Source organism: Pholis gunnellus (genome assembly GCF_910591455.1).
Source record: "Pholis gunnellus genome assembly, chromosome: 19".
Taxonomy (NCBI): domain Eukaryota; kingdom Metazoa; phylum Chordata; class Actinopteri; order Perciformes; family Pholidae; genus Pholis; species Pholis gunnellus.
In genome coordinates, this window is record NC_136546.1 from 19557576 (window position 1) to 19571549 (window position 13974).

Genomic DNA, 13974 nt, shown 5'->3' on the forward strand with positions numbered 1-13974 from the left:
CCAACAGTCCACTTCCTAACAGACAGAAAACACTCTTGACAGCAGGATGTATGAATTCGTCATCACGCAAAGTTTCATTTCCTCTGATTTATTTTGGTTTGCTGACATAGCTGCAGAGGCTGCTGGGATCATCGTCTGCTTCTGTCACCTCCTCCTCTTTAATCTGGATGACACAAACCGGAGGGTTTTATTCAGCCAAAGACCAAAGTCGAGACAGAGATATTATGAGAATATTACACGTCTTTGCCATCAGTGAACAATATTACTGGTTAAATCATTCAGTGACTGTAGAAAAGGGCCAACTAACGAAGTTCGGCCTCCCTTCCACCAGTTCAACCCCTGACCTATATGGTAAACATGTGATCAGTTTTTCCACTGAAACCAAATTAACTTTTATATCTGAGATCTATGTTGCTCATGGTGTGATGGAAATGATGTCATCATCTATTTAGTCATTCCCGTGGTGTATTTAAAAGAGGAAGTGGCATGTTTGGTACGACACCAAACACAGAACAACAAGACTAAGAGTCTGCAGTCGATGCTGGCAGCTCTGTGGCAGCATGGTGCTAAGCTAAATGCTAACTCATCTTAGTTTAGCGTGTTAGCATGCTATCATTTCCTCAGTAGCAGGAAACCCAAATTACTAGGATGATGGAAATGGATTCGGATTAAGTCCTGGAAGGTGCGAAATTACCCCTTTTTCAAATTCATATTGTTTTTCTTTTGTTTAAACATGCTGTAGTGACCCCGTTTCTTCCCAGATAAAAAGCCACCACGGTTGCTGAAAATGTTTGTTTAGACGCATGCCCAACAACCAATTCCACTTCCAATATAAGCAATTTATTCTCTACATAAACAGAATTCATGGCTTTCTGTGCTGTAATCCATTTCCTTTACATAGACCAACATCATAACATTTATATTCATTCAATGTCGCACGGTCCAAAATTGTTCGCTTCCTTCTGTTCAGCAACACCTGCATGCAATGACCCCACTGATTATATACCTACGCCCCCATGTGGTGGGAGGTTGTACAAAAACAAAAACAACAAAATGGCTCTTACACTTGTAATTTTATTATAAAGATATTTCTTAATTATTCCAGTCATGACAGCAGGAGGAAGATAACTTTACCTCTGGTGGCATCCCACCTGTCACTGCTGCAGCCCCGCTGAGGTGTTTCTTCATGTACACTTTTATATTGTATCATTTAATGTTAAGTGTAACAGATGCATGTTGTGTTGCTACATGACACTTTACATCAGCCTTTGTGACAAAAGACTGAAATGAGGTTACACGCAGGCTTTTAAGTGGTTTGAAACTGTAGGTGTCACAGGGTGTGGGTGGAGGACTCAAATGCAGACAAGACCAGAAGTTGAGTGAAGCAGGTATTTTATGGATTATGAACTCAGAACAGGAACACAAGAGGGAATTCTATGGAAGCCCATTCCCGTCAGCAAAATAAAATAAAAAATCCACCCAAAAAAAAAAAAAAAGGTTTTTTTTTTTTTTGCATGTCGTATTTGTTCCGGAAAAAAAGTTAAAAAAAAGATTATGATGTTTTTTTTTGGGGGGGGGGGGGTTTTGCGACAAATACGACATGCAATTCTACACAAGGTAACTATTACTGGTGACTTTTGTGAATGTTAGATGTTATATACCATTCTAAGTATTAATATGTAGAATTGCATGTTGTTTTCATGGAAAGACTGGCGAGGGGATGAAGGGACCTGTGAGGAGATCGTCACTGAAGCACATGCGCACTTCTAATCTCTATTTTTTTTTATTTTTTAACTTTTTTCCCCAAAAAAGAAAAAAAAAAAAAACATGACCTTTTTTTTTTTTTTGGTTAAATAAAATAAAAAAAAAATAAAAAACATCATAATCTTTTTTTATTATTTTTTTGGTCAAAAATGTCAGCAGAGTTCATTTGTAAAACTTATTTATGGGGTTTTGTGAAAAGAAAGGAGGATCAAAGATAATGCAGGATGAAAGGTGACAGAGAACAAAGTTGAAACATCATATAAAACTTTTTTTATGATGATCTTTGCCAATGGTGTGATGTAAAATCATCCGAGGTAAGCCAAAATAAAAAAATAAAATTTGATCGAGTACAGTTTATCATTTACCAGTGTTTACAATATCTAGTTAAAGGATACATATGAGCAGGGCCACTTAAGGTCAGAGTCAAGGTATGATGTAACTCCTCATATCTGGAGTGAGCAGGATGGCAACTGCTGCTGAAAGCTTTCCATTGCGTCTTTGTTTTTTGAGGAAGAGAAGGTTGGTAACTCTGTACAGCATACGACACCCTGTGTCCTTGAACCACTGATAGTGCTATTCAAACATAACCAGCAGCCATAAGTCATTGAAATGATGCATTTTAATTTGACGTTTTTTATTTACGTTAATTCTTGAGCCCATTTATCAGTTATTATTTTTCACTAGCTTTGTAATTACCAAGACAAATAATCTAAACTAACTATTTGGCAGTACCTCCACGGCCCACTGGTGGGCTCTAAGGTTTATATTGGACATGTTTCTGTGTAATGTGCTGAGCTAGTTCAAGCAAGCTTTGGTTGAGTGCAGGTAAACAGTCCGTGTGCAGAGCAAAATGCAATCTCAGAGCCCATTAGATATTGTCTGATGATGATTTAGTTTTTATTGCTTTAGCTTTAGCTTTATCTTGTCTTAAACGTTGTTTCTCATCTCCAATTCCAGTCTTATATCCAAAGTTGCTAAGCGGAGTGTTAACAATGAGCAATGCACGAAAAAATAAGTCTTGATAAGAGCCTGAATCCAAAAACCAACAGACTGGATTGTGTCCAGTCAAACTTTAACCCGCTTGTCTCTTCAAACTCTGTACAGACTTTGTACTGACATGGCAACCTAAAGATATTTGTTTTAAGATAACACAAGTGCAAATCTGTCTCGTTAAACTCAAACAACAATCAAACCCATTGGGGGGGGGGGGTGAACTTTTCCATAGCCCCACCCTTAGGCTGGCCCATTTCTCTCACTGGCAGCTACAAAAGGCATATCTCATTACCCAAACAGTCACAGAGGCAAAGGCAGCAGGACAGGGAACTTATTTTGTCAGTTCACTGGCAAGGATACCTTTTCTTTTAAAGTCATGGGGATGTTAGACCTGTTCCTCCAGTCCTCCAGCTCTGTCTCCCTGTTGGGGGCTCTGGTGGTCCTGCTACTCGTCTACCTTGTCTCCTCTTTCAGCTTCAGCTCCCAGGGGGACAGGAAGGGACCTCCAGGACCAACACCACTTCCCTTACTCGGGAACCTGCTGCAGCTTGACCTCAAGAGACCCCACAACACACTACTGGAGGTAAGAGTAGCTTCTTCATAGGGGAGTTTGTTGTTTCTGCTTCTTAGTCAGCTCTTTCATCCTGTTTTCTTTCTCATGTGTGTGTCTTATATCAGAAAATTCCATGACATAATGTTGCTGTTCTTAGCTTTCCAAGAAATATGGATCTGTGTTCAGCGTCTATATGGGATCCCAACAAGTGGTGGTCCTGGCTGGATACAAGACGGTGAAGGAGGCACTTGTCAATTATGCTGATGAGTTTGGAGACAGACTTCCAATGCAAATTTCAAAAGTACTTACTAAAGGACATGGTAAAGAAAGATTTTCCCAAATACTTTCATATTTATAGTCTTTGCCCACAATGCGCTAATTTGTTACCATATTTTGCTGAACTACTTTTTCTCAGGGATTTTATGGACCAATGGTGATTCGTGGAAAGAGATGAGACGCTTTGCTTTGACGAATCTGAGAGACTTTGGGATGGGCAAGAGGGCGATCGAGGAAAAAATCAGTGAGGAATGTCAGCGCCTCATTGAAGTGTTTAAGAAACACAAAGGTAAATGTCTCATTACAACCAACAGTATGACATAACATTTCGTCAATCCTCATGATATTGATTTTTTCCCTCTTTTTTACAGGTGAAGCTTTTGATACAACACAACCAGTGAACTACGCAGTCTCAAATATTATCTGCTCCATTGTGTATGGCAACAGATTTGAATATGATGATCCACAGTTTACATCCATGGTCGATCGAACTAACAGAAACTTCCAACTTGCGGGCTCTCCGTCAATACTGGTGTCATTTCATTTTTATTAAGCATAGACTTGTATTATTGTGAATTTACTATAAATAATACAGCTGACCTAAATTGAAGAAATAATATTACATACTATTTTTATATTTATATGTATATTTTATTTACATTTTTTTCCAACAGTTGTATAACCTGTTCCCATGGATCGGTAGATGGATTGCTGACAAGCAGGAAATCCAGAAGTTGATTACCGCCAACAGGGAACATAACTTACAGCTGTTCAGTAGTCTGAAGGAGACCCTCAACCAACAAATGTGCAGAGGCTTTGTGGACGCATTTCTAGTCCGAAAGCAAAATCTGGAGGTTGGGAAATGTATCACTTATCAAAATTGCTATTATGGCCATTGCTATTAAGATGTAGCTTTAACAAAGGATGTTTGAACTGAAGTAGACAGTAGATGTTTTATTGAAATGTTTGATTGTGATGTAGTGTACAGTTTCAGATATGATGCTTAAAAAAGGACATTATATGTAAAAATAGACTGTACATACACTCCATTGCTGTTAATGCTGGCTAGCAAGTTTTGTTAGCTTTTTGTTTTTTATTATGGGTGAAGAAAATACGACTTGGTCATTCTTATAGTTGGTTGTTTGAGTGGTTTGAGTTGTTTGGAGCATGTACAAACGGCTTGAATATTATTGTAGCCCAGGTTCTGAAGTTTCATTTGGTATGCGATATCATTATATTCGTTTCGTGATCAGTGTATTTTTTCGATGGTAAACTGTAAACTGTTAAACCTGACAGCTGGCAGGCCTGTCGGGTTTATGTGGTTTAACTATTAACGAACAGGACCATATTAGCCAACCCCTATGTCGCTGGTAGACAACTTCACCGGAAGGAGAATAGACGGGAGCTCTGAAAAGGACGGCTGGCTAGTTAGCTAGCTAGCATGTCCATCTCCAGAGTTCACTAATTAATTAGCTAATCTCTGGAGCTACCTCCTCCTCCCCTTCCGGCAAAGTAGTTTTTAGCTAATTAGCTAAAAAGAGTAACATTTTACAATTTAATGTCAGAAAGCACACTGCTATTGCCAGATAAGTGACAACTTTGTGCGAATTATGTTCTGTAGTCAGTGTTGCATGAAAGCATGGTGGAATTAGTAAGCTAGCCAAATAGTATGCTAGTTAGCATGCTATTTCCCAGAGGCTTTGGTGCTACATTGTTTGCAGAAAATAATCCCTACAGAGGGCCATCTTTTCATCTTCATTCACTAGCAATATTTCTCTCATGTTTTTAGTCTTGCAGCCATGGTGGCTGAGGTGGTTAGCAGAAGATTAAGCTAAAATATAAGCAACTTTGAAAAACAAAAACAACAAATCCTTCAGTCCGTGAATAATGTAACGTATCAAAATTTTGAATCATATTTGTTTGAATAACTGCACTGATTCATTACCTGCAGGAATCTGGGAATACCAACAGTCATTTCAACAATGACAACCTTATGGACACCGTTCTCGATCTCTTTGCTGCTGGCACTGATACAACAGCAACCACACTGAGATGGGGATTTCTGTTTATGGCCAAGAATCCAAAAATACAAGGCAAAGAGATAAAGTTCCCCACAATTTTCATACAACAAAACAGAAAATGGACCTACATAAAAACTAAAACTTTTTCATCTTCCAGACCAGGTCCAGGAGGAGCTGAGCAGGGTGATAGGAAGTCGTCAAGTGCTGGTTGAGGACAGGAAGAACCTGCCCTTCACCGACGCCGTCGTCCATGAGACACAGAGACTGGGCAGCATCCTCCCCACGGCAGTTCCTCACAAAACAAGCAAAGACGTCACTTTCCAGGGTCACTTCATTAAGAAGGTCAGACTGAAAGAAACGCATTGTATGCAGGACCCAACCTGTCAATAAATAGTATGACATAATGAAATAATAATACAAACCTAAACTGGTAAAATACGTTATTTTAATGTTTTAATTATTTATGTGCCATTTTCTTTTCTTAGGTGTATCTATTTGTATCCAAATGTATTTCTTATTTGTTTTGTAATCAATTGCAGTGAGTAAACATCATCAAGTTCGGGATCAAATGAATCAATCATTAACAGGGAGATGATGGCTCATTACATTACATTACAGTAATTTAGCAGACTTACAATAAGTGTATTCAACATAGGTATTCAAGAGAACTACTAGTCACCAGAAGTCATAAGTGCATCTCCTTTTTTCTCAAATGTAAATAAAAGAAATCAAGAAAATCAAGGAAGAAATTAAAGATTTAAGAAATTTGTTGAAATACTTTTTTGATTGACATTTTACAAAATGCGGAGTAACCTTCAAAAATAACATCACAATTAGTGAAACTAGTTAACAATCATGTTAATTTTTTCTTAATTTATGTTCAATTTCTTCCTTCCAAAAACCTTGTGTATGCCTAGCCTGTTGTATGCTTTCTTATCTTTTACACATCTGGTCCCTCGTCTCGACTGGCCAACATTAAAGTATTGATGTCTTTTCAAACTTGAATTTGCTAACTTTAATTCCAGGTTAAACTTTATCTGGATTATCTGAATTTCTTTGTAATCAGTAACAATGATACCTAATTTCGCAGAGGCGGAGCTGTCTGGCCCACTGGTGGTGCCGAATACTCTTTTTTTAATCTTTTCTAACTTCTTTTTCTAACAAGGCTCGTTTGGTCCTCCATACACAGCTGCATGTTCGAGATACAAACTAAGACAATAATTCTGAATTTAATAATTCATTTCTGTGCTTTTGTAGTTTGAAAAGAATACTAAAATATAGAAAACTGTTCAATTCATGTATTGTCCACAGGGAACCACAGTATATCCTCTCTTGACATCTGTCCTGTATGATGAGAGTGAGTGGGAGAAGCCACACATCTTTCATCCTGCTCACTTCCTGGACAAAGACGGGAAGTTTGTCAAGCGAGACGCCTTCATGCCTTTTTCTGCAGGTTGGTAAATTAATCTGTCTTTTCTTCATATTCACATTTGTTTTGCAGGTGAAATGAACATTTTCATTCGTTCTCTCTCACACAGGCCGCAGAGTTTGTCTCGGAGAGGGCCTGGCCAGGATGGAGCTCTTCATCTTCTTCACCACCCTCATGCAACACTTTCGTTTCACTCCTCCACCTGGAGTCTCAGAGGATGAACTGGATCTGACTCCACGTGTGGGCTTCACCCTCAACCCTTCACCCCATAAACTGTGTGTTGTTCCCTGCATGTGAGCAGCTGCCTGCTTGGCCCACTTTCATACTTCAACTCTGTTGCAATCAAGAGAGCAGATTCTAATCTGTACAGCGTTATATCCCGTGTAGTGCAACAGCATTGAATATGTCCAACATCAATTATGTAATGAGCACATTGTCACTCCCTCGTCACAGACTTGTTATAAATAAAAGTACTGAAACATCAGTGATGTAATTCAGAAAACGTATGTTGAATTGCTCTAGAATCACTCATGTCACAGCAATGGAAATTCTTTATTGGCTGCTTACTGTGTCCGCCTGCAGAGAACAATCATCTTGAAACTATTACAAAAACAGCTTTCATGTAACTTGAGATGCAAAATAATAAACAAGACCTCAAGTTATCTGACCTTTGTGTGAAGTTTTCCAACAGAGTACCAGCATTACCTGGAGGTGCTTACCTCATCATAACTACTTCAAAATCAAAGCTGCACATCTACTATGAATTAAGTTTATATGCCCCGACAGGTTTTTGACAAATTTTTGTTTCAAAAGAAGAAGAATGTCCCCCAGTGGTTTTCCCAGTCCATGAAGTGTTAACTTCTTGGTCGTAAGAAGATAGTCGTGGTTAATGTGTATTATATTGCCATGGGCTTTAACTTTAAGGGAAATAATTTGCTTTTAGTTACATATTGATGCTTACGCTTTTAGTTTTTTGTCAGTTTGACGCTTTCAACGATTAACCGAGATAATGTTTTTTTTGTTTTATTCTTTTTAAGATTATTTTTTGGGGGTTTTGTTTGTACTTTATTTGGCAGTAGAGCTGAAGATTGGAAAGGTGTGAGAATTAGAGAGCAGCTCACCAAAGCACAAAGGGCCAGGGGGTCGGACTCAAACCCAGGCCTTGGCGATAAGGACTCAGCTTTATTACACGGGCGCATTACACTCTTGACAGCAGGATGTATGAATTCGTCATCACGCAAAGTTTCATTTCCTCTGATTTATTTTGGTTTGCTGACATAGCTGCAGAGGCTGCTGGGATCATCGTCTGCTTCTGTCACCTCCTCCTCTTTGATCTGGATGACACAAACCGGAGGGTTTTATTCAGCCAAAGACCAAAGTCGAGACAGAGATATTATGAGAATATTACACGTCTGTACCATCAGTGAACAATATTACTGGTTAAATCATTCAGTGACTGTAGAAAAGGGCCAACTAACAAAGTTCGGCCTCCCTTCCACCAGTTCAACCCCTGACCTATATGGTAAACATGTGATCAGTTTTTCCACTGAAACCAAATTAACTTTTATATCTGAGATCTATGTTGCTCATGGTGTGATGGAAATGATGTCATCATCTATTTAGTCATTCCCGTGGTGTATTTAAAAGAGGAAGTGGCATGTTTGGTACGACACCAAACACAGAACTACAAGACTAAGAGTCTGCAGTCGATGCTGGCAGCTCTGTGGCAGCGTGGTGCTAAGCTAAATGCTAACTCATCTTAGTTTAGCGTGTTAGCATGCTATCATTTCCTCAGTAGCAGGAAACCCAAATTACTAGGATGATGGAAATGGATTCTGATTAAGTCCTGGAAGGTGCGAAATTATCCCTTTTTCAAATTCATATTGTTTTTCTTTTGTTTAAACATGCTGTAGTGACCCCGTTTCTTCCCAGATAAAAAGTCACCACGGTTGCTGAAAATGTTTGTTTAGACGCATGCCCAACAACCAATTCCACTTCCAATATAAGCAATTTATTCTCTACATAAACAGAATTCATGGCTTTCTGTGCTGTAATCCATTTCCTTTACATAGACCAACATCATAACATTTATATTCATTCAATGTCGCACGGTCCAAAACTGTTCGCTTCCTTCTGTTCAGCAACACCTGCATGCAATGACCCCACTGATTATATACCTACGCCCCCATGTGGTGGGAGGTTGTACAAAAACAAAAACAACAAAATGGCTCTTACACTTGTAATTTTATTATTAAGATATTTCTTAATTATTCCAGTCATGACAGCAGGAGGAAGATAACTTTACCTCTGGTGGCATCCCACCTGTCACTGCTGCAGCCCCGCTGAGGTGTTTCTTCATGTACACTTTTATATTGTATCATTTAATGTTAAGTGTAACAGATGCATGTTGTGTTGCTACATGACACTTTACATCAGCCTTTGTGACAAAAGACTGAAATGAGGTTACACGCAGGCTTTTAAGTGGTTTGAAACTGTAGGTGTCACGGGGTGTGGGTGGAGGACTCAAATGCAGACAAGACCAGAAGTTGAGTGAAGCAGGTATTTTATGGATTATGAACTCAGAACAGGAACACAAGAGGGAATTCTATGGAAGCCCATTCCCGTCAGCAAAATAAAATAAAAAATCCACCCAGAAAAAAAAAAAAAGATTCAGTTTATTTTTTTATTTTTTTTGCATGTCCTATTTGTTCCGGAAAAAAGTTTAAAAAAAAAAAAAAAAAAAAGATTATGATGTTTTTTTTGGGGGGGGGGGGTTTTGCCGGAAAAAATACGACATGCAATTCTACACAAGGTAACTATTACTGGTGACTTTTGTAAATGTTAGATGTTATATATCATTCTAAGTATTAATATGTAGAATTGCATGTTGTTTTCATGGAAAGACTGGCGAGGGGATGAAGGGACCTGTGAGGAGATCGTCACTGAAGCGCATGTGCACTTCTAATCTCTTTTGCTAGCAAAAAAAAAAACATCTTTTTTTTTTTCTTCACTTTTTTCCGGCTACAAAAAAAAAAGATAATCTTTTTTTTTTTTTTTTTCTGGGTGGATATATATATAATTTATTTTTTGGGTGGATATTTTATTTATTTATTTATTTTTTGGTGGATTTTTTATTTTTTTTTGCTGGCAAGAATGGGCTTCCATAGATTCCAGACAAGACACAAGACAAGGGGGGAAATCCAGCAACATGAGGCAGGGCAGGGAGGCAGGGAGGCAGGGAGGCAGGGAGGCAGGGAGGCAGGGAGGCAGGGAGGCAGGGAGGCAGGGAGGCAGGGAGGCAGGCGACCCAAACGGGCGGGTAGACATGACAATGATCTGGCAGCGAGTGAGTGTGTGTGACTGGGGTTTAAATAGTGGATGCAGCAGAGTGAGCAGGTGAGAGTAATGAGCTGACGAGATGGGTGCGACTGGCAGGTGCACTGAATAAACTGATTAGGTGAGTGAGCGATGGACAAAACAGGATAATGGTGGCAGAGCTGTGACAGTAGGAAGTCTTCAAACCTGATGAGTCAGTCGTCTTTATTTGACTGTATATCACAACACAACATCTGACGCCAGAGAAGATAGAGAGACAGTTATATGCATCAGATAGAGAACGACAGCAGTACAGTAATTCAAAATCCTTTGAAGCTCAATTTATCAATTTATGTCGCTAAGGTCAAAAAACACATTGACATATTAAAATACATTTTATTTAGTACAGCGGATAAAGCAAAGAAATAGTGGCCTTCTGTATTCACGCATACATCAGACCAGCGTTGTTTCCACCTGATCAATGTAACGTTCACACTCTTGTAGCAGCAGCACGAGGTGCTTCTACGTTTTCATACTGGACGCCGCCGTCATCATTATTGACCTGAAACACAACACAACACGTGAGATTCTGGATGAAATAGTTTCAGGGGAAAGAACCAGAGCGACTGCAGCCTCTGTGGTCACAGACGTATAGCTTCAGACATGAATGAGAAAAGTTACTTATTGTTTACGTTTTTACTCACTTTGTCGTCATCAAGTGGTTTTTTGTTCCCTGGAAGAAAAATGAATTAAAAAAAAGTATCATTAAAAATCCTAAACGTATGATTTATATTAACCAGCTCTGCCAAATGATGATCTGAATTCCCTCACATCTGTTTCTGATGACAACAACGGTGATTACAATCATTAGAACCAGTCCTCCAATACGTAGAGCCAACATGACGAAGCTCAGAGGAGACCAACCCGTGGAGTCTGTTCAACACAAGTCAGTTAATAAAGAAGAACATGAAAAATATCCCGCAGAACAAAAAGCTCCAACGTCTGAGAAACCAGGAGGCAAAACGCTGTACCTGGTGGGCTGCCTGTTATCTTACCCGGACCAGATGTCGTCCCACCTGTGAAGTCAGGTGTGTATTCAGAGATGGGCGCTTCACTGATAACCGCTGGAAAGAAAAGAACAGATATTCTGTAAGAAATGACACGTTACACATGAAATCATCTGCATGGGGACAGTTATTGTCATGTATGTCTCTACAACACACACAATATGAAGAGACAAAGGTTTACTCGGATCAAATCAAGTCTGGGCTGCCTGTTATCTTACCCGGACCAGATGTCGTCCCGCTTGTGAAGTCAGGTGTGTATTCAGCCTCTATCGTTACGTCCCTCGAATCAATGAACTGGCAGGTGTATCTCCTGTTGTGGCCGCTCTGACGCTCCACAGTCAGAGTAGAGGTGCATTTTCTCTGTCTGTGGGAATGGTGGCCGGGGCCTTTACCTCGCAGCATGGTTCGCTTCTCATCCAGCCAGTTGAGGCCGTCCAGTCGACAGGGACGGAGGTTGACGTGTCTCCACAGAGTGCAGTCTAATGTGACCTCGCCGTCCCTCATTGGTCGGGATGGAGAGACTGGGAGGAGATGAAAGAAAGTTAGCGACTTCACTAGAAGAAGAAGAGTCTCTGTTCGTCTTCGGTCATAATTGTTTTACTGAGTCGAGTTGAGCTGCAGGAATAAGTCCTGAAACCATTTTTCTGGTTCCCTTGTCTTAAAGTCAATGGTGTTCATGGGTTTTTGGTTATGAATTCACAAAGAGGGAGCTTATCTATTGGGAGTTTTTGTGCAATAAATGAGGTTCACATTTGTAAATGCTGATCTGCTGGCTGTCCAGACAGAGACAGAGAGAGAATGAAGTTCAGATAAGGATTATACTTATTTTAACCCTTGCCAGGTGTCCTTAAACACACTGTGTTGTGTCTTTAGATCCATAAGCTCGTGTCTCTTTCTGCCTCCGTCTGTGAGGAATTAATAGCTGAAGGCTGAAAGTCACGACTTCCCTTTTGACAGCATTGGCTCAGAAGCCGGGAGGCAGAAAGAGAACAAGAACAGAATCATGAGTGGATACGGTTTTAAACACAGTAGCACCATCAATGGCTTTTCACGGACTCACTTGTAAGAACATTGAGATACACGTCCTCACTAACTCTCGCCTCGTGCCGACATTTGTAGAGACCAACATCCTCAGCGGTGACGCTCTTAATGACCAGAGAGCACGCGGTGTCCACGCTCAGCCTGGCGGCCGGGACTGAGCTGGCATTTCCAATCTCGACCTGAACGGTATCCTGAGATGGATCTCTGTTGTAAAACCATGAAACGAGGCGGCAGGTTGGGTCAGAGTAGGACGCGATGGCACAGGGCAGGACGGCATCCTCTCCAGGTCTGTGGTAGATTATCTTTCCACTGATCAATGCTGGAAAGAAAGCTAGATTTGTTTGTTTTTTGTTACTGACAATTTACACATTCAATTATCTGAATACAGTAAATATTTTTTTTTTTTTTACGACACAAGAAAATGTGTTGTTGTTTACAATAATACTGGTGGCAGCCTGGCAACCTCGCTGGGACGATAAGACTCCAGGAAGCCACTGCCCCTTCACAGGAAATAGTGCCGTGTGCAACCGCAATTTATTAAATGATCAAATAAAACAAGATAAAGACGCTGGTATAGGCGAATAAAGTTACCTTTTCACCTGTTTCCAGTCTTTATGCTATGCTAAGCTAACCTTCTTCTGGCTCATATATCCATATTTAATATGAGCCTTTAAGATAAACGCACATTTCCCAAAATGTCACATTGCTTCGCTAAAGAAATCTTCTGATGTTATCTTTTATAAACATTTAGTTAAATGCATTCAGATAAAACAGACACTTAATATTCAGTAAAATGAGTTTAAAAGGAAGCTCATGTTAATCTTAATTTACAAATTTAATTTACAAATTTACAAATTTGATTGTTACTTTTGTTCATATATCTGCTCTATGACCCTCTTGTTTTGAGTATTTCACTTGGTATGGATGTTCTATCACAGTCAGATAAAATCTACATTTTGTAAAAAAGATAAACATTTAAACAAGAAAAGAGAATCAGAGCAGTTACCTTCAAACTGAAGCACAGAAACTAGGATTAATTCCAGTCGAATCATTCTCTGTTTGCTCTCTGGAGGCAGACGGGGATCTGTGGGGCTTTTTGTGTCTTTTCTGTGACCTGCAGCTGATGATGACACTTCCTTCCTGTGTCATTATTAGACCGTCGCAGTTACTGATGAATAGTATAACGTCAACGTCATCCGCACTCTTTTCCTAAACGTCACCAAGTGGTTTTGTTGCCTAAATCTAACTTTCTAACATTTTAAAAAGACACTATTCATGTACCGAGTGGAATCTGAGTTTGAAGCGTCGGGCCACTGACCAAGTGTCAGTATTTGACGCGTTGGGAGTAAGAATGCGTTGCCTTAAGGCATGCTTAGAGTTTACCTAACTGTGGTGTCGTCTGGCTTGATCAATAGATATAATTGGGCATTGTCTGCATATCAATGAAAGTTTGAGAGTGTTTCCTAATAATAATCCCCAAAGGAAGCATATATAAGGTGAATAGAATTAGCAGGA

The 13974-nt window shown here is 39.7% G+C and overlaps 2 protein-coding genes across 2 annotated transcripts; one reads left to right on the plus strand and one right to left on the minus strand.

The window, feature by feature from the left end:
- The first annotated feature begins 3071 nt into the window (after positions 1–3071).
- LOC306711843 (cytochrome P450 2K1-like) lies at positions 3072–7649 on the plus strand. Its single transcript, XM_079180904.1, has 9 exons — positions 3072–3340; positions 3468–3630; positions 3726–3875; positions 3958–4118; positions 4261–4440; positions 5538–5679; positions 5765–5949; positions 6919–7060; positions 7146–7649. Exons 1-9 carry the CDS (start codon positions 3134–3136, stop codon positions 7331–7333), a joined length of 1518 nt encoding a protein of 505 aa, XP_079037030.1. The 5' UTR covers positions 3072–3133; the 3' UTR covers positions 7334–7649.
- Positions 7650–10593: 2944 nt separating this feature from the next.
- Positions 10594–13504, minus strand: LOC306711607 (uncharacterized protein). Its single transcript, XM_079180617.1, has 7 exons — positions 13466–13504; positions 12479–12778; positions 11637–11939; positions 11407–11475; positions 11183–11284; positions 11056–11084; positions 10594–10913 (listed from the first exon to the last, which is right to left on the minus strand). The coding sequence occupies exons 3-7, from the start codon at positions 11920–11922 to the stop codon at positions 10842–10844; spliced, it is 558 nt and encodes a 185-aa protein (XP_079036743.1). The 5' UTR covers positions 11923–11939; positions 12479–12778; positions 13466–13504; the 3' UTR covers positions 10594–10841.
- Positions 13505–13974: the final 470 nt, after the last annotated feature.

Bases quoted from the DNA above. Each gene is read 5' to 3' on its own strand.
- LOC306711843 (XM_079180904.1), top strand. From the start codon at position 3,134: ATGGGGATGTTAGACCTGTTCCTCCAGTCCTCCAGCTCTGTCTCCCTG. The intron at 3,341-3,467 runs GTAAGAGTAGCT...TGCTGTTCTTAG, and splicing joins CCCACAACACACTACTGGAG to CTTTCCAAGAAATATGGATC. The intron at 5,950-6,918 runs GTCAGACTGAAA...TATTGTCCACAG, and splicing joins AGGGTCACTTCATTAAGAAG to GGAACCACAGTATATCCTCT.
- LOC306711607 (XM_079180617.1), bottom strand. From the start codon at position 11,922: ATGAGGGACGGCGAGGTCACATTAGACTGCACTCTGTGGAGACACGTC. The intron at 11,476-11,636 runs GTAAGATAACAG...TTTTCTTTCCAG, and splicing joins CGGGACGACATCTGGTCCGG to CGGTTATCAGTGAAGCGCCC. The intron at 10,914-11,055 runs GTGAGTAAAAAC...GTTGTGTTTCAG, and splicing joins AACCACTTGATGACGACAAA to GTCAATAATGATGACGGCGG.